This window comes from Oncorhynchus mykiss, chromosome 28 (genome assembly GCF_057628025.1).
Source record: "Oncorhynchus mykiss isolate SJ-2025 chromosome 28, ASM5762802v1, whole genome shotgun sequence".
NCBI classification, from domain to species: Eukaryota; Metazoa; Chordata; class Actinopteri; order Salmoniformes; family Salmonidae; genus Oncorhynchus; species Oncorhynchus mykiss.
Genome location: NC_143049.1, coordinates 42,052,723 through 42,079,909, shown reverse-complemented (window position 1 = coordinate 42,079,909; position 27,187 = coordinate 42,052,723). Strand labels below are relative to the sequence as shown.

At 43.2% G+C, this 27,187-nt stretch overlaps 1 protein-coding gene across 1 annotated transcript in view; it reads left to right on the top strand.

Moving 5' to 3' along the window:
- The window catches only part of LOC110508253 (piezo-type mechanosensitive ion channel component 2), a 210,139-nt gene that overhangs the window by 41,456 nt on the left and 141,496 nt on the right, over positions 1-27,187 (top strand). The window contains exons 6-10 of the mRNA XM_090225642.1: positions 12,663-12,939; positions 13,302-13,515; positions 17,881-18,262; positions 20,611-20,743; positions 22,137-22,306. Coding sequence (XP_090081768.1) covers positions 12,663-12,939; positions 13,302-13,515; positions 17,881-18,262; positions 20,611-20,743; positions 22,137-22,306 — 1,176 coding nt within the window. The remainder of the gene's footprint in view (positions 1-12,662; positions 12,940-13,301; positions 13,516-17,880; positions 18,263-20,610; positions 20,744-22,136; positions 22,307-27,187) is intronic.

Here is a 27,187-nt window from a genome sequence, read left to right as displayed (position 1 = left end):
ATAAGCTATAAAAAAAAATAAAGAGAGTCGCACACTCTATATATAAACTCCCAGTAATTTATTGGGTAAATCACCAAAGTTTCGGTATCAATGCAACTTCTTCAGGGTGAAATATATTCTAAAATATATTTTGATTTGTTTAACACTTTTTTGGTTACTACATGATTCCATATGTGCTATTTCGTAGTTTTGATGTCTTCAGTATTATTCTACATAGACATGTATGTAGAAAAACCCTTTAATGAGTAGTTATATCCAACATTGTGACTGGTACTGTATGTAGTGTATGTGATCGTGTACAAATAATAATAATACATAATAATTTATTGAATTTATATTGCACTTTTGTACCAACTGAGTTACTCAAAGTGCTTTAAATAGTAGGGGGGAAATCATCTCATCCACCATCATTATGTAGCACCCTCATCTCAGTGATGCACACAGACCATTTTTGTACCAGAACGCTCATCACCCATCAGCCCCCCCCCCCCCCCCCCCCCCCCAGTCTTACAATAAGCGCCATGGGATTTTGAATGACCTCAGAGAGTCAGGACACCCGTTTTAACGTCCCATCCAAAAGACGGCACCCTACACGGGGCAGTGTCCTCAAATGTAATTAAGGTTTGAAATTATTATGTTTTTAGTCAAATATTATATTTGAAGTCAATTTGCAAATGATTTGTTTCATTTTATTATGTTCCGGACCAGAGAGAATTGGCCTGCGTCTGAATCTAGCTGTAGACTGTGTCACAAAGCCTACTGTACTGTCTAGATAGACTTTAGCAGGTTGTTGTACAACACAAGTCAAACCTCCTGGTGTCTCCTGGTGAATGATTTGAAACTCATCGTCTGGTTCTGTTATACCAGATTCAGTCGTGTTTCAGAACCATTCAGTCATGTTTCAGAACCATTCAGGCATGTTTCAGAACCATTCAGGCATGTTTCAGAACCATTCAGTCGTGTTTCAGAACCATTCAGTCGTGTTTCAGAACCATTCAGACATGTTTCAGAACCATTCAGTCGTGTTTCAGAACCATTCAGACATGTTTCAGAACCATTCAGACATGTTTCAGAACCATTCAGTCGTGTTTCAGAACCATTCAGTCGTGTTTCAGAACCATTCAGACATGTTTCAGAACCATTCAGACATGTTTCAGAACCATTCAGGCATGTTTCAGAACCATGGATAGCTCTAGCGACAAACTCAATGTGCCACACACTAAGGGGGTAAATGTTATTTATAATGAGGGTTACATAGAGAAAATCAGACCTCTCTGAAAGGAAAATGGATGGCCCTGCCTTCAGCAAAATATATTTGACCAAAACCCTCCGAGAATACAAGTGACCCTCCCCTATACACACAATAATAATTCAAACATAAAATGGATAGTAGGGAACATGTCTACCGTTTACCCTCACTTCTTGGACCAGAGCCTTAGATATGAAGTTTTAGAAACTGTTCTTCGTCCTGTCAGCGTTACATGGCAACGCAGGATAGAGCACAGGGCTGCTGGGGGCCAGAAGGTTGTGGGTTCACAGACCACTGTGGACAAGGGGTGGAAATATCTCCTTCATAGTAAAAGCATTGCATGAATCTATCATCCTATATCTCCTTCATAGTAAAAGCATTGCATGAATCTATCATCCTATTTGCAGGTCCGAGAAAAAAAAAAGTTTTATACAATTCTACGTAATTTTTATATATTTTTTTATACGACATGAATTACAGAGATTACAGGCTAAGAATGGACAAAGAGATAGGCCTGTGTTCATCTCATCATATTTTTCCAATGCCAAATCAGTGTGTCTTGTTAAATCTGAGACTTAATTAGGAAGCTGAGTACTTTCAAAAGTTAGTCCTACAGAGTAGGCCTACCCTTCCACCCCAGACAGAGTAGGTCTACCTTTCCACCCCAGGCAGAGTAGGTCCTACCTTTCCACCCCAGACAGAGTAGGTCTACCTTTCCACCCCAGGCAGAGTAGGCCTACCTTTCCACACCAGACAGAGTGGGACCTATCTTTCCACCCCAGACAGTGTAGGACCTACCTTTCCACCCTAGACAGAGCAGGTCTACCTTTCCACCCCAGACACAGTAGACCTACCTTTCCACCCCAGACAGACTAGGCCTACCGACACAGAACAACGCAAGCTTTAACTGCTGGCTACTCTTCTTCTGTGGTTTAACCCAACGAGAGAAGGTCATAAGTGTTTCCCGATAATCTGTCTGGTTTAAAAATCTTAAAGTTTCAGCACCACAATATAAGTGACTTGAATCTGGCTTATTGTGACGTCAATAACTCTGAGAAAGACATCATGGGCAAGAAACATTGTTTTTAATCCCCCAAACATTGTACACTCAGTGTATAGACTAATAAGCAATTAATTCTAAAATACTGAGAAATATATGTCATCATAATTGACCCTCCCTTGGACTAGATGAAAAAAAAAAGAATATTGAACCCTCCCCTTGACTGAGCATGTCCCTCCCATTTTTACTCCGGGTAAATTTACTATAGATCCTCCTCTAACCAGTAGTTCTCCATTAGGAGGTTTGGCCATCTCTAACTAGTAGTTCTCTATGAGGAGGTTTGGCCAAATCTCACCATTAGTTCTCTATGAGGAGGTTTGGCCACCTCTAACTAGTAGTTCTCTATGAGGAGGTTTGGCCACCTCTAACTAGTTATTCATGAGGAGGTTTGGCCACCTCTAACTAGTAGGTCTCTTTGAGGAGGTTTGGCCACCTCTAACTAGTAGTTCTCTACGAGGAGGTTTGGCCACCTCTAACTAGTTATTCATGAGGATGTTTGGCCACCTCTAACTAGTAGTTCTCTATGAGGAGGTTTGGCCACCTCTAACTAGTTATTCATGAGGAGGTTTGGCCACCTCTAACTAGTAGTTCTCCATGAACAGGTTTGGCCTCCTCTAACTAGTAGTTCTCCATGAGGAGGTTTGGCCACCTCTAACCAGTAGTTCTCTATGAGGAGGTTTGGCCACCTCTAACTAGTAGTTCTCTATGAGGAGGTTTGGCCACCTCTAACCAGTAGTTCTCTATGAGGAGGTTTGGCCACCTCTAACCAGTAGTTCTCTATGAGGAGGTTTGGCCACCTCTAACCAGTAGTTCTCTACGAGGAGGTTTGGCCACCTCTAACTAACTATTCATGAGGATGTTTGGCCACCTTCAACTAGTAGTTATTCATGAGTAGGTTTGGCCTCCTCTAACTAGTAGTTCTCCATGAGGAGGTTTGGCCTCCTGAAACTAGTAGTTATTCATGAGGAGGTTTGGCCTCCTGAAACTAGTAGTTATTCATGAGGAGGTTTGGCCTCCTCTAACTAGTAGTTCTTCATGAGGAGGTTTGGCCACCTCTAACTAGTAGTTATTCATGAGGAGGTTTGGCCACCTTCAACTAGTAGTTCTCCATGAGCAGGTTTGGCCACCTCTAACCAGTTGTTCTCTATGAGGAGGTTTGGCCACCTCTAACTAGTAGTTCTCTATGAGGAGGTTTGGCCACCTCTAACTAGTAGTTATCCATGAGGAGGTTTGGCCACCTCTAACCAGTAGTCCTCTATGAGGAGGTTTGGCTACCTCTAACTAGTAGTTATTCATGAGTAGGTTTGGCCTCCTCTAACTAGTAGTTCTCCATAAGGAAATTTGGCTACCTCTAACTAGTAGTTCTTTTTTGTGGCTGCTCGGCCATGGAAAACCATTTCATGAAGCTTCCGATGAACAGTGCTACGAGCTTCAGCACTCGGCGACCCCATTCTGTGAACTTGCTACCACTTTGTGGCTGAGCCATTATTGCTCCTAGACATTTCCACTTCACAATAACAGCACTTACAGTTGACCGGGGCAGCTCTAGCAGGGCAGACATTTGACAAACTGACTTGTTGGAAAGGAGGCATCTTATGACGGTGCCACGTTGGAAGTCACTGAGCACTTCAGTAAGGCCATTCTACTGCCAGTGTTTGTCTATGGAGAGTGCATGGCTGTGTGTTTGATTGTATACACCTGTCAGTAATGGGTGTGACTAAAATAGCTGAATCCACTCATTTGAAAGGGTGTTCACATCATTTTCGTCAACATCCGCTGAATTGCAGAGCGCCAAATTCAAATTAAATTACTAAAAATATTAAATTTTCATGAAATCACAAGTGCAGTATACCAAAATACAGCTTAGCTTGTTGTTAATCCACCTGGCGTGTCAGATTTCAAAAAAGCTTTACAGCGAAAGCAAACCAAGCGTTTATGTTAGGACAGCACTTAGGACAAAATATTACAAACACTAGCAGCCAAGTAGATTGGTCACGAACGTCAGAAAAGCAATAAATTAAATCACTTACCTTTGATGACCTTTGGATGTTTGCACTCACGAGACTCCCAGTTACACAGTAAATGTTTGTTTTGTTCGATAAAGATTATTTTTATATCCAAAAATCTCAATTTCGTTGGCGTATTTTGTTGAGTAATCCACAGGGTCTTTCGGTCACGACGGGGCAGACCAAAAGTCCAAATAGTATCCGTAAAGTTCGCGGAAACATGTAAAACGTTTTTTTTATAATCAATCCTCAGGTTGGTTTTACAATAAATAATCGATAATATTTCAACCGCTTTTTCAATAGGAGAGAGAGAGAGAAAAGGTCTCGCTCCAGAGGCTCGCGCATGCACAATTCTGAGAGCTATCCACTGATGCGATGTGATCATTCTCGCTCATTTTTCAGAATAAACGCCTGAAACTATGTCTAAAGACTGTTCACACCTTGTGGAAGCCATAGGGAAAGGAATCTGGTTGATATCCCTAGGCAGGAAATGGAACATAGAGGTATAAAAAAAACAGCACTTCCTGGTTGGATATTCCTCAGGTTTTCGCCTGCAATATCAGTTCTGTTATACTCACAGACAATATTTTGACGGTTTTGGAAACTTTAGAGTGTTTGCTATCCTAATCCGCCATTATATATTATATGCATATTCTAGCTTCTGGGCCTGAGAAATAGGCAGTTTCATTTGGGCACGTTTTTCATCCAAACATCAAAATACTGCCCCCTAGTCTCAAGAGGTTTTAAAGAAAGAAGAAGATACACTACCGGCCAAAGGTTTGGACACACCTACTCATTCATGTTGTTTTTCTTTATTTATTTGTACTATTTTCTACATTGTAGAATAATCTGAGCCACTTTATTTTAATTTTTTGGTTGAGTTGGAGACATGAATCCAACATATCATAGAGTTTATTGACGCACCAATGCGTCCATCTAAGTAACATAATAAAAAAATCCCCATCAAAATACGTACAATTTAAGGTAGAGATTCATTGCGTCTTAATCCACCGCATCTGCCTATGATACAAGATGGCGGCCAAGATACAGCGGTGTTTGACCATGAAACATTCAAAAAACTGGTCTTCTCGCGAAAACGTCCGAACGGTTTGGCCTACAAGCTAATATGGAAAGATGAGACTCTCATGATGGTTCGTTCTTCTCTACAAAGTCGATACCGTCGATGTGCCAACTTCTGTTCGTCCAAACCATTTGGGCTACAAACTAATGTGACCCCCACTGTGGAAAAGGGAGATTCCCTCAAACATGATGGTGTTCTCGGTTTTGCTCTGTGACCTCCACAAGTGTCACTGGACTCATCTGTAGGTAACCAGTAGCGGTTAAAAACATTAATGGAAGTATGGAGGTAGTTTTGTGCCTACCACAAAAAAGGGGTTAAAAATGTGTAAAACATATATATATTTCCTGAGCTTTCTTATATCACCTAGATATACAAGTAGGACAGACATTTCAAAAACCTTATTCTTTATGATTTACTTTTTTGACTGTCTTTGCCAAGTCTTTGCCATTTATTAAATGCGTTTCTATGGGCTGTAGTACTGCCCATTTTTAAACCTAAATGGGTCTTAAAATTCTAAATTAAATAGCTAAAATGATCCATGGTATGACCATCTTAAAACAATTCCATATGTCAGCTTAGACTCCCAAGGTTTTAACTTGTCAACTAGTTAATATGCATTTCATTGTATTTCTAAAGTGATTTAATTCCAATTTGTCTACAAAATAATCATTGATATGTTGGATTCAAAAAGTCCATCATTACTTTAAGACATAAAGGTCAGTCAGTCCTGAACATTTCAAGAACTTTGAAAGTTTCTTCAAGTGCAGTCGCAAAAACCATCAAGCGCTGTGATGAAACTGGCTCTCATGAGGACCACCACAGGAAAGGAAGAGCCAGAGGATAAGTTCATAAGAGTTATCAGCCTCATAAACTGCAGCCCAAATAAATGCTTCACAGAGTTTTTAAAAAACAGACACGTCAACATCAACTGTTCAGAGACTGTGTGAATCAGGCCTTCGTGGTCGAATTGCTGCAAAGAAACCACTTCTAAAAGACACCAATAAGAATAAGAGACTTGCTTGTACCAAAAAAACATGAGCAATGGAAATTAGACCGGTGGAAATATGTCCTTTGGTCTGATGAGTCCAAATATGACATTTTTGGTTCCAACCGCTTTCTTTGTGAGATGCAGATTAGGTGAACGAATGATCTCCGCATGTGTGGTTCCCACCGTGAAGCATGGAGGAGGAGGTGTGACGGTGCTTTGCTGGTGACACTGTCAGTGATTTATTTTGAATTCAAGGCACACAACTAGCATGGCTACCACAGCATTCTGCAGCAGTACACCATCCCATCTAGTTTGGGCTTAGTGGGACTATCATTTGTTTTTCAACAGGACAATTACCCAACACACCTCCAGGCTGTGTAAGGGCTATTTGCCCAAGAAGGAGAGTAATGGAATGCATCAGATGACCTGGCCTCCACAATCACCAGACCTCAACCCAATTGAGATGGTTTGGGATGAGTTGAACCTCAGAGTGAAGGAAAAGCAGCCAACAAGTGCTCAGCATATGTGGGAACTCCTTCAAGACTGTTGGAAAAGCATTCCAGTTTAAGCTGGTTGAGAGAATTCCAAGAGTGGGTAAAGCTGCCATCAAGGCAAAGAGTATCTACTTTGAAGAATCTATAAGCTATAAAAAAAAATAAAGAGAGTCGCACACTCTATATATAAACTCCCAGTAATTTATTGGGTAAATCACCAAAGTTTCGGTATCAATGCAACTTCTTCAGGGTGAAATATATTCTAAAATATATTTTGATTTGTTTAACACTTTTTTGGTTACTACATGATTCCATATGTGCTATTTCGTAGTTTTGATGTCTTCAGTATTATTCTACATAGACATGTATGTAGAAAAACCCTTTAATGAGTAGTTATATCCAACATTGTGACTGGTACTGTATGTAGTGTATGTGATCGTGTACAAATAATAATAATACATAATAATTTATTGAATTTATATTGCACTTTTGTACCAACTGAGTTACTCAAAGTGCTTTAAATAGTAGGGGGGAAATCATCTCATCCACCATCATTATGTAGCACCCTCATCTCAGTGATGCACACAGACCATTTTTGTACCAGAACGCTCATCACCCATCAGCCCCCCCCCCCCCCCCCCCCCCCCAGTCTTACAATAAGCGCCATGGGATTTTGAATGACCTCAGAGAGTCAGGACACCCGTTTTAACGTCCCATCCAAAAGACGGCACCCTACACGGGGCAGTGTCCTCAAATGTAATTAAGGTTTGAAATTATTATGTTTTTAGTCAAATATTATATTTGAAGTCAATTTGCAAATGATTTGTTTCATTTTATTATGTTCCGGACCAGAGAGAATTGGCCTGCGTCTGAATCTAGCTGTAGACTGTGTCACAAAGCCTACTGTACTGTCTAGATAGACTTTAGCAGGTTGTTGTACAACACAAGTCAAACCTCCTGGTGTCTCCTGGTGAATGATTTGAAACTCATCGTCTGGTTCTGTTATACCAGATTCAGTCGTGTTTCAGAACCATTCAGTCATGTTTCAGAACCATTCAGGCATGTTTCAGAACCATTCAGGCATGTTTCAGAACCATTCAGTCGTGTTTCAGAACCATTCAGTCGTGTTTCAGAACCATTCAGACATGTTTCAGAACCATTCAGTCGTGTTTCAGAACCATTCAGACATGTTTCAGAACCATTCAGACATGTTTCAGAACCATTCAGTCGTGTTTCAGAACCATTCAGTCGTGTTTCAGAACCATTCAGACATGTTTCAGAACCATTCAGACATGTTTCAGAACCATTCAGGCATGTTTCAGAACCATGGATAGCTCTAGCGACAAACTCAATGTGCCACACACTAAGGGGGTAAATGTTATTTATAATGAGGGTTACATAGAGAAAATCAGACCTCTCTGAAAGGAAAATGGATGGCCCTGCCTTCAGCAAAATATATTTGACCAAAACCCTCCGAGAATACAAGTGACCCTCCCCTATACACACAATAATAATTCAAACATAAAATGGATAGTAGGGAACATGTCTACCGTTTACCCTCACTTCTTGGACCAGAGCCTTAGATATGAAGTTTTAGAAACTGTTCTTCGTCCTGTCAGCGTTACATGGCAACGCAGGATAGAGCACAGGGCTGCTGGGGGCCAGAAGGTTGTGGGTTCACAGACCACTGTGGACAAGGGGTGGAAATATCTCCTTCATAGTAAAAGCATTGCATGAATCTATCATCCTATATCTCCTTCATAGTAAAAGCATTGCATGAATCTATCATCCTATTTGCAGGTCCGAGAAAAAAAAAAGTTTTATACAATTCTACGTAATTTTTATATATTTTTTTATACGACATGAATTACAGAGATTACAGGCTAAGAATGGACAAAGAGATAGGCCTGTGTTCATCTCATCATATTTTTCCAATGCCAAATCAGTGTGTCTTGTTAAATCTGAGACTTAATTAGGAAGCTGAGTACTTTCAAAAGTTAGTCCTACAGAGTAGGCCTACCCTTCCACCCCAGACAGAGTAGGTCTACCTTTCCACCCCAGGCAGAGTAGGTCCTACCTTTCCACCCCAGACAGAGTAGGTCTACCTTTCCACCCCAGGCAGAGTAGGCCTACCTTTCCACACCAGACAGAGTGGGACCTATCTTTCCACCCCAGACAGTGTAGGACCTACCTTTCCACCCTAGACAGAGCAGGTCTACCTTTCCACCCCAGACACAGTAGACCTACCTTTCCACCCCAGACAGACTAGGCCTACCGACACAGAACAACGCAAGCTTTAACTGCTGGCTACTCTTCTTCTGTGGTTTAACCCAACGAGAGAAGGTCATAAGTGTTTCCCGATAATCTGTCTGGTTTAAAAATCTTAAAGTTTCAGCACCACAATATAAGTGACTTGAATCTGGCTTATTGTGACGTCAATAACTCTGAGAAAGACATCATGGGCAAGAAACATTGTTTTTAATCCCCCAAACATTGTACACTCAGTGTATAGACTAATAAGCAATTAATTCTAAAATACTGAGAAATATATGTCATCATAATTGACCCTCCCTTGGACTAGATGAAAAAAAAAAGAATATTGAACCCTCCCCTTGACTGAGCATGTCCCTCCCATTTTTACTCCGGGTAAATTTACTATAGATCCTCCTCTAACCAGTAGTTCTCCATTAGGAGGTTTGGCCATCTCTAACTAGTAGTTCTCTATGAGGAGGTTTGGCCAAATCTCACCATTAGTTCTCTATGAGGAGGTTTGGCCACCTCTAACTAGTAGTTCTCTATGAGGAGGTTTGGCCACCTCTAACTAGTTATTCATGAGGAGGTTTGGCCACCTCTAACTAGTAGTTCTCTACGAGGAGGTTTGGCCACCTCTAACTAGTTATTCATGAGGATGTTTGGCCACCTCTAACTAGTAGTTCTCTATGAGGAGGTTTGGCTACCTCTAACTAGTAGTTCTCCATGAGGAGGTTTGGCCACCTCTAACCAGTAGTTCTCTATGAACAGGTTTGGCCTCCTCTAACTAGTAGTTCTCCATGAGGAGGTTTGGCCACCTCTAACCAGTAGTTCTCTATGAGGAGGTTTGGCCACCTCTAACCAGTAGTTCTCTACGAGGAGGTTTGGCCACCTCTAACCAGTAGTTCTCTATGAGGAGGTTTGGCCACCTCTAACTAGTAGTTATTCATGAGGTTTGGCCTCCTCTAACTAGTAGTTATTCATGAGGAGGTTTGGCCTCCTCTAACTAGTAGTTATTCATGAGGAGGTTTGGCCTCCTCTAACTAGTAGTTATTCATGAGGAGGTTTGGCCACCTCTAACTAGTAGTTCTTCATGAGGAGGTTTGGCCTCCTCTAACTAGTAGTTATTCATGAGGAGGTTTGGCCTCCTCTAACTAGTAGTTATTCATGAGGAGGTTTGGCCTCCTCTAACTAGTAGTTATTCATGAGGAGGTTTGGCCACCTCTAACTAGTAGTTCTTCATGAGGAGGTTTGGCCTCCTCTAACTAGTAGTTATCCATGAGGAGGTTTGGCCACCTCTAACCAGTAGTCCTCTATGAGGAGGTTTGGCCACCTCTAACTAGTAGTTCTTCATGAGGAGGTTTGGCCTCCTCTAACTAGTAGTTCTTCATGAGGAGGTTTGGCCTCCTCTAACTAGTAGGTATTCATGAGGTTTGGCCTCCTCTAACTAGTAGTTATTCATGAGGAGGTTTGGCCTCCTCTAACTAGTAGTTATTCATGAGGAGGTTTGGCCTCCTCTAACTAGTAGTTATTCATGAGGAGGTTTGGCCTCCTCTAACTAGTAGTTATTCATGAGGAAGTTTGGCCACCTCTAACTAGTAGTTCTTCATGAGGAGGTTTGGCCTCCTCTAACTAGTAGTTATCCATGAGGAGGTTTGGCCACCTCTAACCAGTAGTCCTCTATGAGGAGGTTTGGCCACCTCTAACTAGTAGTTCTTCATGAGGAGGTTTGGCCTCCTCTAACTAGTAGTTCTTCATGAGGAGGTTTGGCCTCCTCTAACTAGTAGGTATTCATGAGGTTTGGCCTCCTCTAACTAGTAGTTATTCATGAGGAGGTTTGGCCTCCTCTAACTAGTAGTTATTCATGAGGAGGTTTGGCCTCCTCTAACTAGTAGTTATTCATGAGGAAGTTTGGCCACCTCTAACTAGTAGTTCTTCATGAGGAGGTTTGGCCTCCTCTAACTAGTAGTTATCCATGAGGAGGTTTGGCCACCTCTAACCAGTAGTCCTCTATGAGGAGGTTTGGCCACCTCTAACTAGTAGTTCTTCATGAGGAGGTTTGGCCTCCTCTAACTAGTAGTTATCCATGAGGAGGTTTGGCCACCTCTAACCAGTAGTCCTCTATGAGGAGGTTTGGCCACCTCTAACTAGTAGTTCTTCATGAGGAGGTTTGGCCACCTCTAACTAGTAGTTATCCATGAGGAGGTTTGGCCACCTCTAACCAGTAGTTCTCTATGAGGAGGTTTGGCCACCTCTAACCAGTAGTTCTCTATGAGGAGGTTTGGCCACCTCTAACCAGTAGTTCTCTATGAGGAGGTTTGGCCACCTCTAACCAGTAGTCCTCTATGAGGAGGTTTGGCCACCTCTAACTAGTAGTTCTTCATGAGGAGGTTTGGCCACCTCTAACTAGTAGTTATCCATGAGGAGGTTTGGCCACCTCTAACCAGTAGTTCTCTATGAGGAGGTTTGGCCACCTCTAACTAGTAGTTATCCATGAGGAGGTTTGGCCACCTCTAACCAGTAGTTCTCTATGAGGAGGTTTGGCCACCTCTAACTAGTAGTTATCCATGAGGAGGTTTGGCCACCTCTAACCAGTAGTTCTCTATGAGGAGGTTTGGCCACCTCTAACCAGTAGTTCTCTATGAGGAGGTTTGGCCACCTCTAACTAGTAGTTCTTCATGAGGAGGTTTGGCCACCTCTAACTAGTAGTTCTTCATGAGGAGGTTTGGCCACCTCTAACTAGTAGTTCTTCATGAGGAGGTTTGGCCACCTCTAACTAGTAGTTATTCATGAGGAGGTTTGGCCACCTCTAACTAGTAGTTATTCATGAGGAGGTTTGGCCTCCTCTAACTAGTAGTTATTCATGAGGAGGTTTGGCCTCCTCTAACTAGTAGTTATTCATGAGGAGGTTTGGCCACCTCTAACTAGTAGTTATTCATGAGGAGGTTTGCCCTCCTCTAACTAGTAGTTATTCATGAGGAGGTTTGGCCTCCTCTAACTAGTAGTTATTCATGAGGAGGTTTGGCCACCTCTAACTAGTAGTTATTCATGAGGAGGTTTGGCCACCTCTAACTAGTAGTTATTCATGAGGAGGTTTGGCCACCTCTAACTAGTAGTTATCCATGAGGAGGTTTGGCCACCTCTAACTAGTAGTTCTTCATGAGGAGGTTTGGCCACCTCTAACTAGTAGTTATTCATGAGGAGGTTTGGCCACCTCTAACTAGTAGTTATTCATGAGGAGGTTTGGCCACCTCTAACTAGTAGTTATTCATGAGGAGGTTTGGCCTCCTCTAACTAGTAGTTATTCATGAGGAGGTTTGGCCTCCTCTAACTAGTAGTTATTCATGAGGAGGTTTGGCCATCCCTTTCTTTATACACTGAATTGTTGAAAGAAATACCAAATAAAAGCCTGGGCACCGCAGTGTGTCTAGAACCAGGTGCTGGTTTTTGCAGGAACAAGTATGAATCCATTTTGGATTGGCTCTGAATCGTTTCGGCACACTGTGAACTTTGAACTCTCTGTCTACCAACCAGGTTGAAGAGAAAGATCTTAGCCTTGATGACAATGTCCTGTTGGATGAAAACTTTGAGGCTGGGTACGAGGCCGGAGAAGAGGAGGAAGAAATTGAGGAGGAGGAAGATGAGGAGGAGGAGGAAGAGGAGGAGGAAGAAGAGGAGGAGGAAGAGGAGAGCACCAAGATGAAGATTCTGGGTTGCGTCGCTGCCGTGGCGTCCAAAGTGAAGGAGATCATTGGGAATCTGATCACCACCGCAGGGAAAGTGGTGGTCACCATACTACTAGGGCTAACAGGTCAGTGTCTTTCAGTGGTAGAATCAGCCTCCAACTATCTTACTGTGTTCAAACCCTTCTTCATGAGTGCTATTACATTTCTTAAATATGACTATAGTGAAAATAGGGCCCAGAGATTGTCTTAGTCAGGTCACGGGGTCAGAGGAAAAACTTCTGGTCTTCTCTGTTATATCTGAATGCTCACATCTCACCCACAGTGTAGCTTGCTGTAAATAAACTTCTGGTCATATTTCTTATCTGAATGCTTATTATTTTTCCACCAGGTATCATGCTGCCCCCCCCCCCCCCTGAACTCGGCAGTCTACTTATTGATTGGTTGATTGATTGATGAATTGATTTATAAATGTCTGTGTATTTTTAAGGTATAATTCTGCCCTCCCTGACGTCGGCGGTCTATTTCTTCGTGTTCCTGTTCCTGTGTACGTGGTGGTCGTTCTGCCGGACCTTCGACACCCTCATCTTCAGCTGTATGTGTGTCCTCATGGCCATATTCAGCGCTGGACACCTGGTCGTCCTCTACCTCTATCAGTTTCAGTTCTTCCACGAGTTCATCCATCCAGAGGACAGCTACATCAGGTTAGATACTGGAAAGAACTTTCTTTCTTTCTTTCTTTTTAAATGACTGCATTAGGTGAGTTGCTCTACATGTACCCAGGCTGCCATGCCTCTGTTTGATGACAGATCTTCAGTTGCTACTATGACTTCAGGGTGCACCACCTTGGATGGTTAGCAACGCGTCCGTAATGGGTCTGCGGTCAAACGACCACCCCTCATCACTGTCCAACGACCACCCCTCATCACTGTCGAACGACCACCCCTCATCACTGTCCAACGACCACCCCTCATCACTGTCAAACGCTCCTTAGAACACTTCAGCGAGCAGGCCTTTCTAATCGACCTGGCCCGGGTATCCTGGAAGGATATTGACCTCATCAGTAGAGGATGCCTGGTTATTATTTAAAAGTGCTTTCCTCTCCATCTTAAATAAGCATGCCCCATTCACAAAAATGTAGAACCAGGAACAGATATAGCCCGTTGCTTCACTCCAGACCTGACTGCCCTTGACCAGCACAAAAACATCCTGTCTGCGTACTGCATTAGCATCAAATAGCTCCTGCGATATGCAACTTTTCAGGGACATTAGGAACCAATATACACAGGCAGTTAGGAGAGCTAAGACTAGCTTTTTCAAACTGAAATTTGCGTCCTGCAGCACAAACTCCATAAAGTTTTGGGACACTGTAAAGTCCATGGAGAATAAGAGCACCTCCTCCCAGCTGCCCACTGCACTGAGGCTAGGAAACTTTCCACCTGGCCACCCCTACCCTGGTCAACAGCCCTGCACCCCCCATAGCAACTTGCCCAAGCCTGCCCATTTCTCCTTCACCCAAATCCAGATAGCTGATGTTCTGAAAGAGCTGCAAAATCTGGACCCCTACAAATCAGCTGGTCTAGACAATCTGGACCCTCTCGTTCTAAAATGATCTTCCGAAATTGTTGCAACCCTTATTACCAGCCAAACCCTCTTTCGTATCGTCTGAGATCCCCAAAGATTGGAAAGCTGCCGCGGTCATCCCCCTCTTCAAAGGGGGAGACACTCTAGACCCAAACTGTTACAGGCCTATATCTATCCTACCCTGCCTATCTAAGGTCTTCGAAAGCCAAGTTAACAAACAGATCACCGACCATTTCGAATCCCACCGTACCTTCTCTGCTATGAAATCTGGTTTCCGAGCTGGTCATGGGTGCACCTCAGCCACGCTCAAGGTCCTAAACGATATCATAACCTCCATCGATAAGAGACAATACTATGCAGCTGTATTCATCGACCTGACTTTCGACTCTGTCAATCACCACATTCTTATCACATTCCGACTCAAGAGCCTTGGTTTCTCAAATGACTGCCTCGCCTGGTTCACCAACTACTACTCTGATAGAGTTCAGTGTGTCAAATCGGAGGGCCTGTTGTCCAGACCTCTGGCAGTCTCTATGGGGGTGCCACAGGGTTAAAATCTCGGGCCAACTCTTTTCTCTGTATACATCAATGATGTCGCTCTTGCTGCTGGTGATTCTCTGATCCACCTCTACGCAGACGACACCATTCGTGATACCTTCTTTGGACACTGTTAATTAACCTCCAAACGAGCTTCAATGCCATACAACTCTCCTTCCGTGGCCTCCAACTGCTCTTAAATACAAGTAAAACTAAATGCATGCTCTTCAACCGATTACTGCCCGCACCCGCCCACCCGTCTAGCATCACTACTCTGGACGGTTCTGACTTAGAATATGTGGACAACTACAAATATCAAGGTGTTTGGTTAGACTGTAAACTCTCCTTTCAGACTCACATTAAGCATCTCCAATCCAAAATTAAATCTAGAATCTGCTTCCTATTTCACAACAAAGCATCGTTCACTCATGCAGCCACACATACCCTCGTACAACTGACTATCCTGCAGATCCTTGACTTCGCGATGTCATTTACAAATGAGCCTCCAACACTCTACTCAGCTATTTGGATGCAGTCTATCACAGTGCCATCTGTTTTGTCACCAAAGCCCCATATTCTACCTACCACTGCGACCGGTATGCTCTCGTTGGCTGGCCATCGCTTCATATTTGTCGCCAAACCCACTGGCTCCAGGTCATCTATAAGTCTCTGCTAGGTAAAGCCCCGCCTTATCTCAGCTCACTGGTCACCATAGGAGCACCCACCCGCAGCACGCGCTCCAGCAGGTATATCTCACTGGTCACCTCCAAAGCCAATTCCTGATTTGGCCGGTCCTTCCAGTACTCTACTGCCAATGACTGGAACGAATTGCAAAAATCACTGACCCTGGAGACTCATATCTCCCTCACTAACTTTAAGCACCAGCTGTCAGAGCAGCTCACAGATCACTGCACCTGTATATAGCCCATCTGTAAACAGCCCATCCAACTACCTCATCCTCATACTGTTATTTATTTATCTTGCTCCTTTGCGCCCGTCTCTCTACTTGCACATTCATCTTCTGCACATCTATCACTCCGTGTTTTCTTGCTATATTGTATTTACTTCTCCACCATGGCCTTTTTTTTTGCCTTTACCTCGCTTATCTTACCTCATTTGCTCACACTGTATATATATATTTTTTTTCTATTGTATTTTTGACTGTATGTTTGTGTATTCCATGTGTAACTCTGTGTTTTTTGTGTCGCACTGCTTTGCTTGATCTTGGCCAGGTCACAGTTGTAAATGAGAACTTGTTCTCAACTGGCCTACCTGGTTAAATAAAGGTGTTCTCAACTGGCCTACCTGGTTAAATAAAGGTGTTCTCAACTGGCCTACCTGGTTAAATAAAGGTGTTCTCAACTGGCCTACCTGGTTAAATAAAGGTGTTCTCAACTGGCCTACCTGGTTAAATAAAGGTGTTCTCAACTGGCCTACCTGGTTAAATAAAGGTGTTCTCAACTGGCCTACCTGGTTAAATAAAGGTGTTCTCAACTGGCCTACCTGGTTAAATAAAGGTGTTCTCAACTAGTCTACCTGGTTAAATAAAGGTGTTCTCAACTAGTCTACCTGGTTAAATAAAGGTGTTCTCAACTGGCCTACCTGGTTAAATAAAGGTGTTCTCAACTGGCCTACCTGGTTAAATAAAAGTGTTCTCAACTGGTCTACCTGGTTAAATAAAGGTGTTCTCAACTGGCCTACCTGGTTAAATAAAGGTGTTCTCAACTGGCCTACCTGGTTAAATAAAGGTGTTCTCAACTGGCCTACCTGGTTAAATAAAGGTGTTCTCAACTAGCCTACCTGGTTAAATAAAGGTGTTCTCAACTGGCCTACCTGGTTAAATAAAGGTGTTCTCAACTGGCCTACCTGGTTAAATAAAGGTGTTCTCAACTGGCCTACCTGGTTAAATAAAGGTGTTCTCAACTGGCCTACCTGGTTAAATAAAGGTGTTCTCAACTGGCCTACCTGGTTAAATAAAGGTATTCTCAACTGGCCTACCTGGTTAAATAAAGGTGTTCTCAACTGGCCTACCTGGTTAAATAAAGGTGTTCTCAACTGGCCTACCTGGTTAAATAAAGGTGTTCTCAACTGGCCTACCTGGTTAAATAAAGGTGTTCTCAACTGGCCTACCTGGTTAAATAAAGGTATTCTCAACTGGCCTACCTGGTTAAATAAAGGTGTTCTCAACTGGCCTACCTGGTTAAATAAAGGTGTTCTCAACAAGCCTACCTGGTTAAATAAAGGTGTTCTCAACTGGCCTACCTGGTTAAATAAAGGTGTTCTCAACTAGCCTACCTGGTTAAATAAAGGTGTTCTCAACTAGCCTACCTGGTTAAATAAAGGTGAAATAAAAACAAAAAAAAGAAACAAAAAAGAGCCACAGTGCTGTAACATTTTCTGTCACTTTTAGTCTTTACAAACAAAATGTGCATTTAAAATTGCCTCAACTATACTGCAAATGTATGTAACTTTTATATATCGAGGTGCTGCAAGTTCAATAATATGTCTCTCTGTCTCTCGCTCTCTCCCTCCCCTTCCCCCTCTCCCTCTCCCTCTACCTCCCTCTCCCCTCCTCCCCCTCCCCATCTACCCCCCCCTCCCCATCTACCTCCCCCTCTCCATCTCCCTCTACCTCCCCCTCTCCCTCTCCCTCTCCCTCACCCTCTCCCTCCTCCTCCTCCTCTTCCTCTCCCTCACCTTTCCCCTCTCCCTCTCCCTCTCCCTCTCCCTCCTCCTCTCCCTCTCCCTCTCCCTCTCCCTCTACCTTCCCCTCTCCATCTCCCTCTCCCTCTACCTCCCCCTCTCCATCTCCCTCTACCTCCCCCTCTCCGTCTACCTCCCCCTCTCCCTCTCCCTCTCCCTCCCCCTCTCCGTCTACCTCTCCCTCTCCCTCTACCTCCCCCTCCCCCTCCCCCTCTCCCTCTCCCTCCCCCTCCCTCTCACTCCAGTCTGTTCGGTATCTCATCCATCATCCAGACTGACTGCTCCTCCACGTGGAGGATGATAGTTAACCCTGATCTGGCCTGGCACCACTTTGTTAACCCCATTATGCTGCTGCTGCTGTACTACACCCTGGCCACTCTCATACGCCTCTGGCTCCAGGAACCTATACAGGTAGGTAACACCCTGGCCACTCTCATACGCCTCTGGCTCCAGGAACCTATAGAGGTAGGTAACACCCTGGCCACTCTCATACGCCTCTGGCTCCAGGAACCTATAGAGGTAGGTAACACCCTGGCCACTCTCATACTCCTCTGGCTCCAGGAACCTATAGAGGTAGGTAACACCCTGGTATCTCTCATACGCCTCTGGCTCCAGGATCCTATAGAGGTAGGTAACAACATAGAGATACAACCCGTAGACAGGGTAGGTAATAACATAGAGATTACAACCCATAGACAGGGTAAGTATCGACATAGAGATACTAGCCATAGACAGGGTAGGTAACGACATAGAGATACTAGCCATAGAGAGGGTAGGTAACAACATAGAGATACAACCCATAGACAGGGTAGGTAACAACATAGCAATACAACCCATAGACAGGGTAGGTAACAACATAGAAATACAACCCATAGACAGGGTAGGTAACGGCGTAGAGATACAACCCATAGAGGTATGTATAACAACATAGAAATACAACCCATAGAGGTATGTAACAACATTGAGAAAGAACCCATAAAGGTAGGTAACTTTCTCTCTCCCCCTTCCTCTCCCTCCAGTCTGTTTGAGATCTCATCCATCATCGTACACCTCTGGCTTCAGGAACCTATAGAGGTAGGTATGCCCGCCGACGAACCATCAAACAGGCATCAATACAGGACTAAGATTGTATCGTACTACACCAGCTCTTTCGCTTGCAGACTACAAAGGGAAGCACAGCCGCGAGCTGCCCAGTGACACGAGCCTACCAGACGAGCGAAACTACTTCTATTCTATTCTACTTCTATTCTCGAGGCAAGCAACACTGAAACATGCATGAGAGCACCAGCTGTTCCGGAAGACTGTGTGATCACGCTCTCCGTAGCCGAAGTGGGTAAGACCTTTAAACAGGTCAACATTCACAAAGCCGCAGGGCCAGACGGATTACCAGGACGTGTACTCCGAGCATACGCTGATCAACTGTCAAGTGTCTTCACTGACATTTTCAACCTGTCTCTGACTAAGTCTGTAATACCAACCAGACCACCATAACCTGCCTAAATGACTACCGACCCGTAGCACTCACGTCTGTAGTGCTACGGTGCTTTGAAAGGCTGGTCATGGCTCACATCAACACCATTATCCCAGAAACCCTAGACCCACTCCAATTTGCATTCCGCCCCAATAGATCCACAGATGATGCAATCTCTATTGCACTGAGTTTGGAACTCAATAGTGAGTGTTGCAACCGAAGAACAGACAATTTTTACACACTTCAGCACTTCAGAATTTGTTCTGTGAGCGTGTGTAGCCTACCACTTTGTGGCCGAGCTGTTTCCACTTCACAATAACAGCACTTACAGTTGACCGGGGGAGCTCTAGCAGGGCAGAAATATGACAATCTGACTGGTTGGAAAGGTGGCATCCTATGACGGTGCCACGTTGAAAGTCACTGAGCTCTTCAGTAGTAAGGCCATTCTACTGCCAATGTTCGTCTATGGAGATCGCATGTCTGTGTTCTCGATTTTATACACCTGTCAGCAACTGATGTGGCTGAAGTAGCCGAATCCACTCATTTGAAGGGGTGTCCACATACTTTAGTGTGTGATATATAATATATGGCATTTAGCAGAGGCTTTGATCCAAAGCGATTTACCGTCATGCGTGCGTACTTTTAATTATTATTATTTTTTTTTTTTACATATGGGTGGTCCCTGGAATCAAACCCACTATCCTGGTGTTGCAAGCACCATGCTCTACAAACTGAGCTACAGAGGACTATGCTCTACAAACTGAGCTACAGAGGACCATGCTCTACAAACTGAGCTACAGAGGACCATGCTCTACAAACTGAGCTACAGAGGACCATGCTCTACAAACTGAGCTACAGAGGACCATGCTCTACAAACTGAGCTACAGAGGACCATGCTCTACAAACTGAGCTACAGAGGACTATGCTCTACAAACTGAGCTACAGAGGATTATGCTCTACAAACCGAGCTACAGAGGACCATGCTCTACAAACCGAGCTACAGAGGACCATGCTCTACAAACTGAGCTACAGAGGACCATGCTCTACAAACTGAGCTACAGAGGACTATGCTCTACAAACTGAGCTACAGAGGACCATGCTCTACAAACCGAGCTACAGAGGACCATGCTCTACAAACTGAGCTACAGAGGACTATGCTCTACAAACTGAGCTACAGAGGACTATGCTATACAAACCGAGCTACAGAGGACTATGCTCTACAAACTGAGCTACAGAGGACTATGCTCTACAAACCGAGCTACAGAGGACTATGCTCTACAAACTGAGCTACAGAGGACTATGCTCTACAAACCGAGCTACAGAGGACCATGCTCTACAAACTGAGCTACAGAGGACCATGCTCTACAAACCGAGCTACAGAGGACCATGCTCTACAAACTGAGCTACAGAGGACCGCAGCCTATGATGCATATGAATGTTCACATGACAAGGAAAACCTCTGGGCTCTAACCATAGTCCATATTGTGGCTGTGTTGTTCCACAGGGGTTGGTTGCAAAGTCCAAGGAGACGTCTTTTGACTACATCTCCACCCTAGACTGGACCGAAAATGGACCGGTCCACCAGGACCTGTACTCCACCCCACAGTATGAAATGGACCAAATCAATAACATGACAGGTGAGTTTTACTGTACAAACACTGGGGCAAAAGTCTATTCTCGCAAGACACGTGCTGTGAGCAAACCCATTGTAACATTTTAAATATACAGGCCGAGTAGATGGGACGAGTGAAATTATAATCGTCAGCACAATTCATATTGTAATTAAAAATAAAATAAAAAAATTCTGCATGGAGGACATTTTTTTGTAAACTGAGGCCTGGTCAAAAGTATTACATTATATAGGGAATAGATTTGCCATTTGGGATGCCCACTTTTCGCCGATATATCCTGTACTATATCACCCTGTATATACTGTAATATATCACCCTGTATATTCTGTACTATATCACCCTGTATATACTGTACTATATCACCCTGTATATACTATACTATATCACCCTGTATATACTGTAATATATCCCCCTATATCTCCTGTATATACTGTACTATATCACCCCTATATCTCCTGTATATACTGTACTACATCACCCTGTATATTCTGTACTATATCACCCTGTATATACTGTAATATATCCCCCTATATCTCCTGTATATACTGTACTATATCACCCTGTATATTCTGTACTATATCACCCTGTATATACTGTACTATACTGTACTATATCACCCTGTATATACTGTAATATATCCCCCTATATCTCCTGTATATACTGTACTATATCACCCTGTATATTCTGTACTATATCACCCTGTATATACTGTACTATATCACCCTGTATATACTATACTATATCACCCTGTATATACTATACTATATCACCCTGTATATACTGTAATATATCCCCCTATATCTCCTGTATATACTGTACTATATCACCCCTATATCTCCTGTATATACTGTACTACATCACCCTGTATATTCTGTACTATATCACCCTGTATATACTGTAATATATCCCCCTATATCTCCTGTATATACTGTACTATATCACCCTGTATATTCTGTACTATATCACCCTGTATATACTGTACTATACTGTACTATATCACCCTGTATATACTGTAATATATCCCCCTATATCTCCTGTATATACTGTACTATATCACCCTGTATATTCTGTACTATATCACCCTGTATATACTGTACTATATCACCCTGTATATACTATACTATATCACCCTGTATATACTGTACTATATCACCCCTATATCTCCTGTATATACTGTACTACATCACCCTGTATATACTGTACTATATCACCCCTATATCTCCTGTATATACTGTACTATATCTCCTGTATATACTGTACTACATCACCCTGTATATACTGTATTATATCACCCTGTATATACTGTACTATATTACCCTGTATATACTGTACTATATCACCCTGTATATACTGTAGGTATTGTACTATATGAAGTATCTGTGTGTCTTTATCTAAACAGAGAAGGATGAAGGAATGTGTGACTTCAGTCCAACCCTGCGAGAAGAGACTTCTGGGATGGATGGAGCGGAGGAGGAACAGGAGGAGGAGGAGGGCAGAGTGAATGCTGTTGTAACCGTGTTCAGGTTCATTATGAAGCAGAGCTATGTCTGTGCTCTCATAGCCATGATGGTGAGTAGACACCGTGACTGGTCCCTCTGGTGACTGTGCTCACGTCAAGGCGAAAGAAAGCACCTGTGTGTGTGTGTGTGTGTGTGTGTGCGTGCGTGCGTGCGTGCGTGCGTGTGCTCACATCACATCTAAAGAAAGCACCTGTCAACAAATAAATTACCAGAACTGTTTTCTTGATCGTGATTGTAGGAAGGCCTACCTATGTTTTTGTTTTGAGTCACTGTAGATTGAGGTTTTGAGGCTTTCCCAGCTAGCACATTTGGTTCCATGAAAGTTGTGGGAACGTACGTTTTTGGTTTCACATTGGTTGTGGGAACAAAGCTATACGTTTCCTGACCTGTATAAACTGAACGTCTTTTTAAACATTCTGAGAACAGAAGTGAACATTTCGCCAGTTCTGGAAACGTTTATTTTTAGTTTGCAGGGAGGATCTGTGAACACTGGTTTACTCTGGTTCCTTGAACGTTTCCTGGGAGGTCTTATTAACGCTCAGACGATGGACATTTTAGTTTTTTAATAATACAAAAAAAACTTTCACTGAATCTTTCAATGAGAGTTTTTTTCGTGATATTTTATTAGAGTATTTTTTACCTTTTTTATTTATAATTGTCTTTTATATCCAATTGGTAGTTACAGTCTTGTCCCATCGCTGCAACTCCCGTACGGACTTGGGAGAGGTCGAAGGTCGAGAGCCATGCGTCCTCTAAAACACGACCCTGCCAAGCCGAACTGCTTCTTAACTCACTGTTCGCTTAACCCGGAAGCTCGGCGCACCAATGTGTCGGAGGAAACACCGTACAACTGGCGACCGAAGTCAGCTTGCCAAACCCTCCTCTATCCCGGACGACGCTGGGCCAAACCCTCCTCTAACCCGGACGACGCTGGGCCAAACCCTCCTCTAACCCGGACGACACTGGGCCTAACCCTCCCCTAACCCGGACGACGCTGGGCCAAGCCCTCCTCTAACCCGGACGACGCTGGGCCAATTGTGCGCCGCCTCATGGATCTCCCGGTCAGGGCCGGCAGTGATACAGCCTGGGATCAATCCCAGGTCTGTAGTGGCTCTCCCTTAGACCGCTGCGCCAGTCTGATGGTTCTTTCCTTTTTTCTTTACAATAGACATAAACATACAGTGCCTTGCGAAAGTATTCGGCCCCCTTGAACTTTGCGACCTTTTGCCACATTTCAGGCTTCAAACATAAAGATATAAAACTGTATTTTTTTGTGAAGAATCAACAATAAGTGGGACACAATCATGAAGTGGAACGACATTTATTGGATATTTCAAACTTTTTTAACAAATCAAAAACTGAAAAATTGGGCGTGCAAAATGATTCAGCCCCCTTAAGTTAATACTTTGTAGCGCCACCTTTTGCTGCGATTACAGCTATAAGTCGCTTGGGGTATGTCTCTATCAGTTTTGCACATCGAGAGACTGAACTTTTTTTCCATTCCTCCTTGCAAAACAGCTCGAGCTCAGTGAGGTTGGATGGAGAGCATTTGTGAACAGCAGTTTTCAGTTCTTTCCACAGATTCTCGATTGGATTCAGGTCTGGACTTTGACTTGGCCATTCTAACACCTGGATATGTTTATTTTTGAACCATTCCATTGTAGATTTTGCTTTATGTTTTGGATCATTGTCTTGTTGGAAGACAAATCTCCGTCCCAGTCTCAGGTCTTTTGCAGACTCCATCAGGTTTTCTTCCAGAATGGTCCTGTATTTGGCTCCATCCATCTTCCCATCAATTTTAACCATCTTCCCTGTCCCTGCTGAAGAAAAGCAGGCCCAAACCATGATGCTGCCACCACCATGTTTGACAGTGGGGATGGTGTGTTCAGCTGTGTTGCTTTTACGCCAAACATAACGTTTTGCATTTTTGCCAAAAAGTTCAATTTTGGTTTCATCTGACCAGAGCACCTTCTTCCACATGTTTGGTGTGTCTCCCAGGTGGCTTGTGGCAAACTTTAAACGACACTTTTTATGGATATCTTTAAGAAATGGCTTTCTTCTTGCCACTCTTCCATAAAGGCCAGATTTGTGCAATATACGACTGATTGTTGTCCTATGGACAGAGTCTCCCACCTCAGCTGTAGATCTCTGCAGTTCATCCAGAGTGATCATGGGCCTCTTGGCTGCATCTCTGATCAGTCTTCTCCTTGTATGAGCTGAAAGTTTAGGGGGACGGCCAGGTCTTGGTAGATTTGCAGTGGTCTGATACTCCTTCCATTTCAATATTATCGCTTGCACAGTGCTCCTTGGGATGTTTAAAGCTTGGGAAATCTTTTTGTATCCAAATCCGGCTTTAAACTTCTTCACAACAGTATCTCGGACCTGCCTGGTGTGTTCCTTGTTCTTCATGATGCTCTCTGCGCTTTTAACGGACCTCTGAGACTATCACAGTGCAGGTGCATTTATACGGAGACTTGATTACACACAGGTGGATTGTATTTATCATCATTAGTCATTTAGGTCAACATTGGATCATTCAGAGATCCTCACTGAACTTCTGGAGAGAGTTTGCTGCACTGAAAGTAAAGGGGCTGAATAATTTTGCACGCCCAATTTTTCAGTTTTTTATTTGTTAAAAAAGTTTGAAATATCCAATAAATGTCGTTCCACTTCATGATTGTGTCCCACTTGTTGTTGATTCTTCACAAAAAAATACAGTTTTATATCTTTATGTTTGAAGCCTGAAATGTGGCAAAAGGTCGCAAAGTTCAAGGGGGCCGAATACTTTCGCAAGGCACTGTACATAGACAAAAACAACTACATGGCCAATGCTGACAGGTGTATAAAATTCAGCACACAGCCATGCAATCTCCATAGACAAACATCCATGCAATCTCCATAGACAAACATCGGCAGTAGAATGGCCCGTACCCGAAGAGCTCAGTGACTTTTCAACGTGGCACGTTCATAGTATGCCACCTTTCCAACAAGTTAGTTTGTAACATTTCTGACCTGCTGGAGCTGCCCCCGGTCAACTGTTAGTGCTGTTATTGTGAAGTGGCAATGTCGAGGCGCAACAACGGCTCAGCCACTAAGTGGTAGGCCACACAAGCTCACAGAACGGGACTGCCGAGGGCTAAAGCATGTAAAAATCAGTTGTCACTCACTACAGAGTTCCAAACTGTCTCTGGAAGCAGCGCCAGCACAATAACTGTTTGTCGCAAGCTTCATGAAATGGGTTTCCATGGCTGAGCAGCCGTACACAAGCCTAAGATCACCATGCACAATGCCAAGCGTCAACTGGAGTGGTGTAAAGCTCACTGCCATTGGACTCTGGAGCAGTGGAAACACGTTCTCTGGAGTGATGAATCACGCTTCACCATCTGGCAGTTTGATGGACGATTCTGAGTTTGGCGGATGCCAGGAGAATACTACCTGCCCGAATGCATAGTGACAACTGTAAAGTTTGGTGGAGGAAGAATAATGGTCTGGGGCTGTTTTTCATAGATTGTGCCTCTTAGTTATGGTGAAGGGAAACCTTAACTCTACAGCATACAATGACAGTCTATATGATTCTGTGCTTCCAACTTTGTGGCAACAGTTTGGGGAAGGCCCTTTCCTGTTTCAGCATGACGATGCCCCCGTGCACAAAGTGCATACAGATATGGTTTGTTGAAATCGGTGTGGAAGAACTTGACTGGCCTGCACAGAGCCCTGACCTCAACCCCAACGAATGGGATGAATTAGAACGCCGACTGCGAGCCAGGCCTAATCGCCCGACCTCGCTAATGCTCTTGTGGCTGAATGGAAGCAAGTCCTTGCAGTAATGTTCCATCATCTAGTGGAAAGCCTTCCCAGAAGAGTGGAGGCTGTTATAGCAGCAATGGAGGCACAAACTCCATATTAATGCCCATGATGTTGGAATGAGATGTTTGACGAGCCTTTTGGCCATGTAGTGTACATTTCAACTAACTATGAATGAATTCCCGCTTGCTCAGACCCACGTTCCTTCCATACCAACACCCAATGTTGTTTCTAATACTTGTAAGACTATCTATGTTTCTGTCTGTAGCCAGATTTCTATCAACCTTCAAATAATAAATCCTTTTATTCTTCCGTTCTCTTTACGTTGGGCTATCATTTGACTTCCAGTATTTAAGTAATAGCGTCTGCGATATAAGAGAAGGATATAATATATGTCCAATCCATCGGGGTATCTCACCGCACCCTCATGTGCCAAGTCTTGAAATATGCAGATGGACACATTAAAAGTAATCTTACATTGTAAAACTTCTGAGAGACAGCTTTCTAACTCCTCTGCCCATAACTATTGGACTTTATCGCACTCCCAGAAGGCATGAATTATTGAGTCACTGTTAGTACACTTGAGGCATTATTCTGCCATTGTGCCTTAGATTTTTTTCTCTTGTATAATAAATTCTATATATTAATTTATACTGGATTAAGTATAGATTTTCATTCGTTATATTCCAACACTTCATCTTGTGTCAATATTAGTTAATTTTTTATGTTTTTAACATTCCAATTTATATTTGATAGTTTATCTTTTCTTCTAAGAGATTGTCAGTTGGAAAGGCTCTCTGCAGGTTTTCTACATCTTACCTATCATATGAGTATCTTTTGATGACTAAAATAGGATTCCCTCAATATTTCTCCGATGCCCAAAAACTTCCAGGTGACCATTTTGTGTTCTAAATTTATTGTAACTAATTACTTATTTATTTTCTTTCATTTTCTTTTTGTAAAATATATTTTTTTTGTACTTTTACACATTTTTCACCCCAATTTCATGGTATCCAATTGGTAGTTACAGTCTTGTCTCATCGCTGCAACTCCCTGTATGGACTCAGGAGAGGCGAAGGTAGAGAGCCCTGCGTCCTCTGAAAAACGACCCTGCCAAGCCGCACTA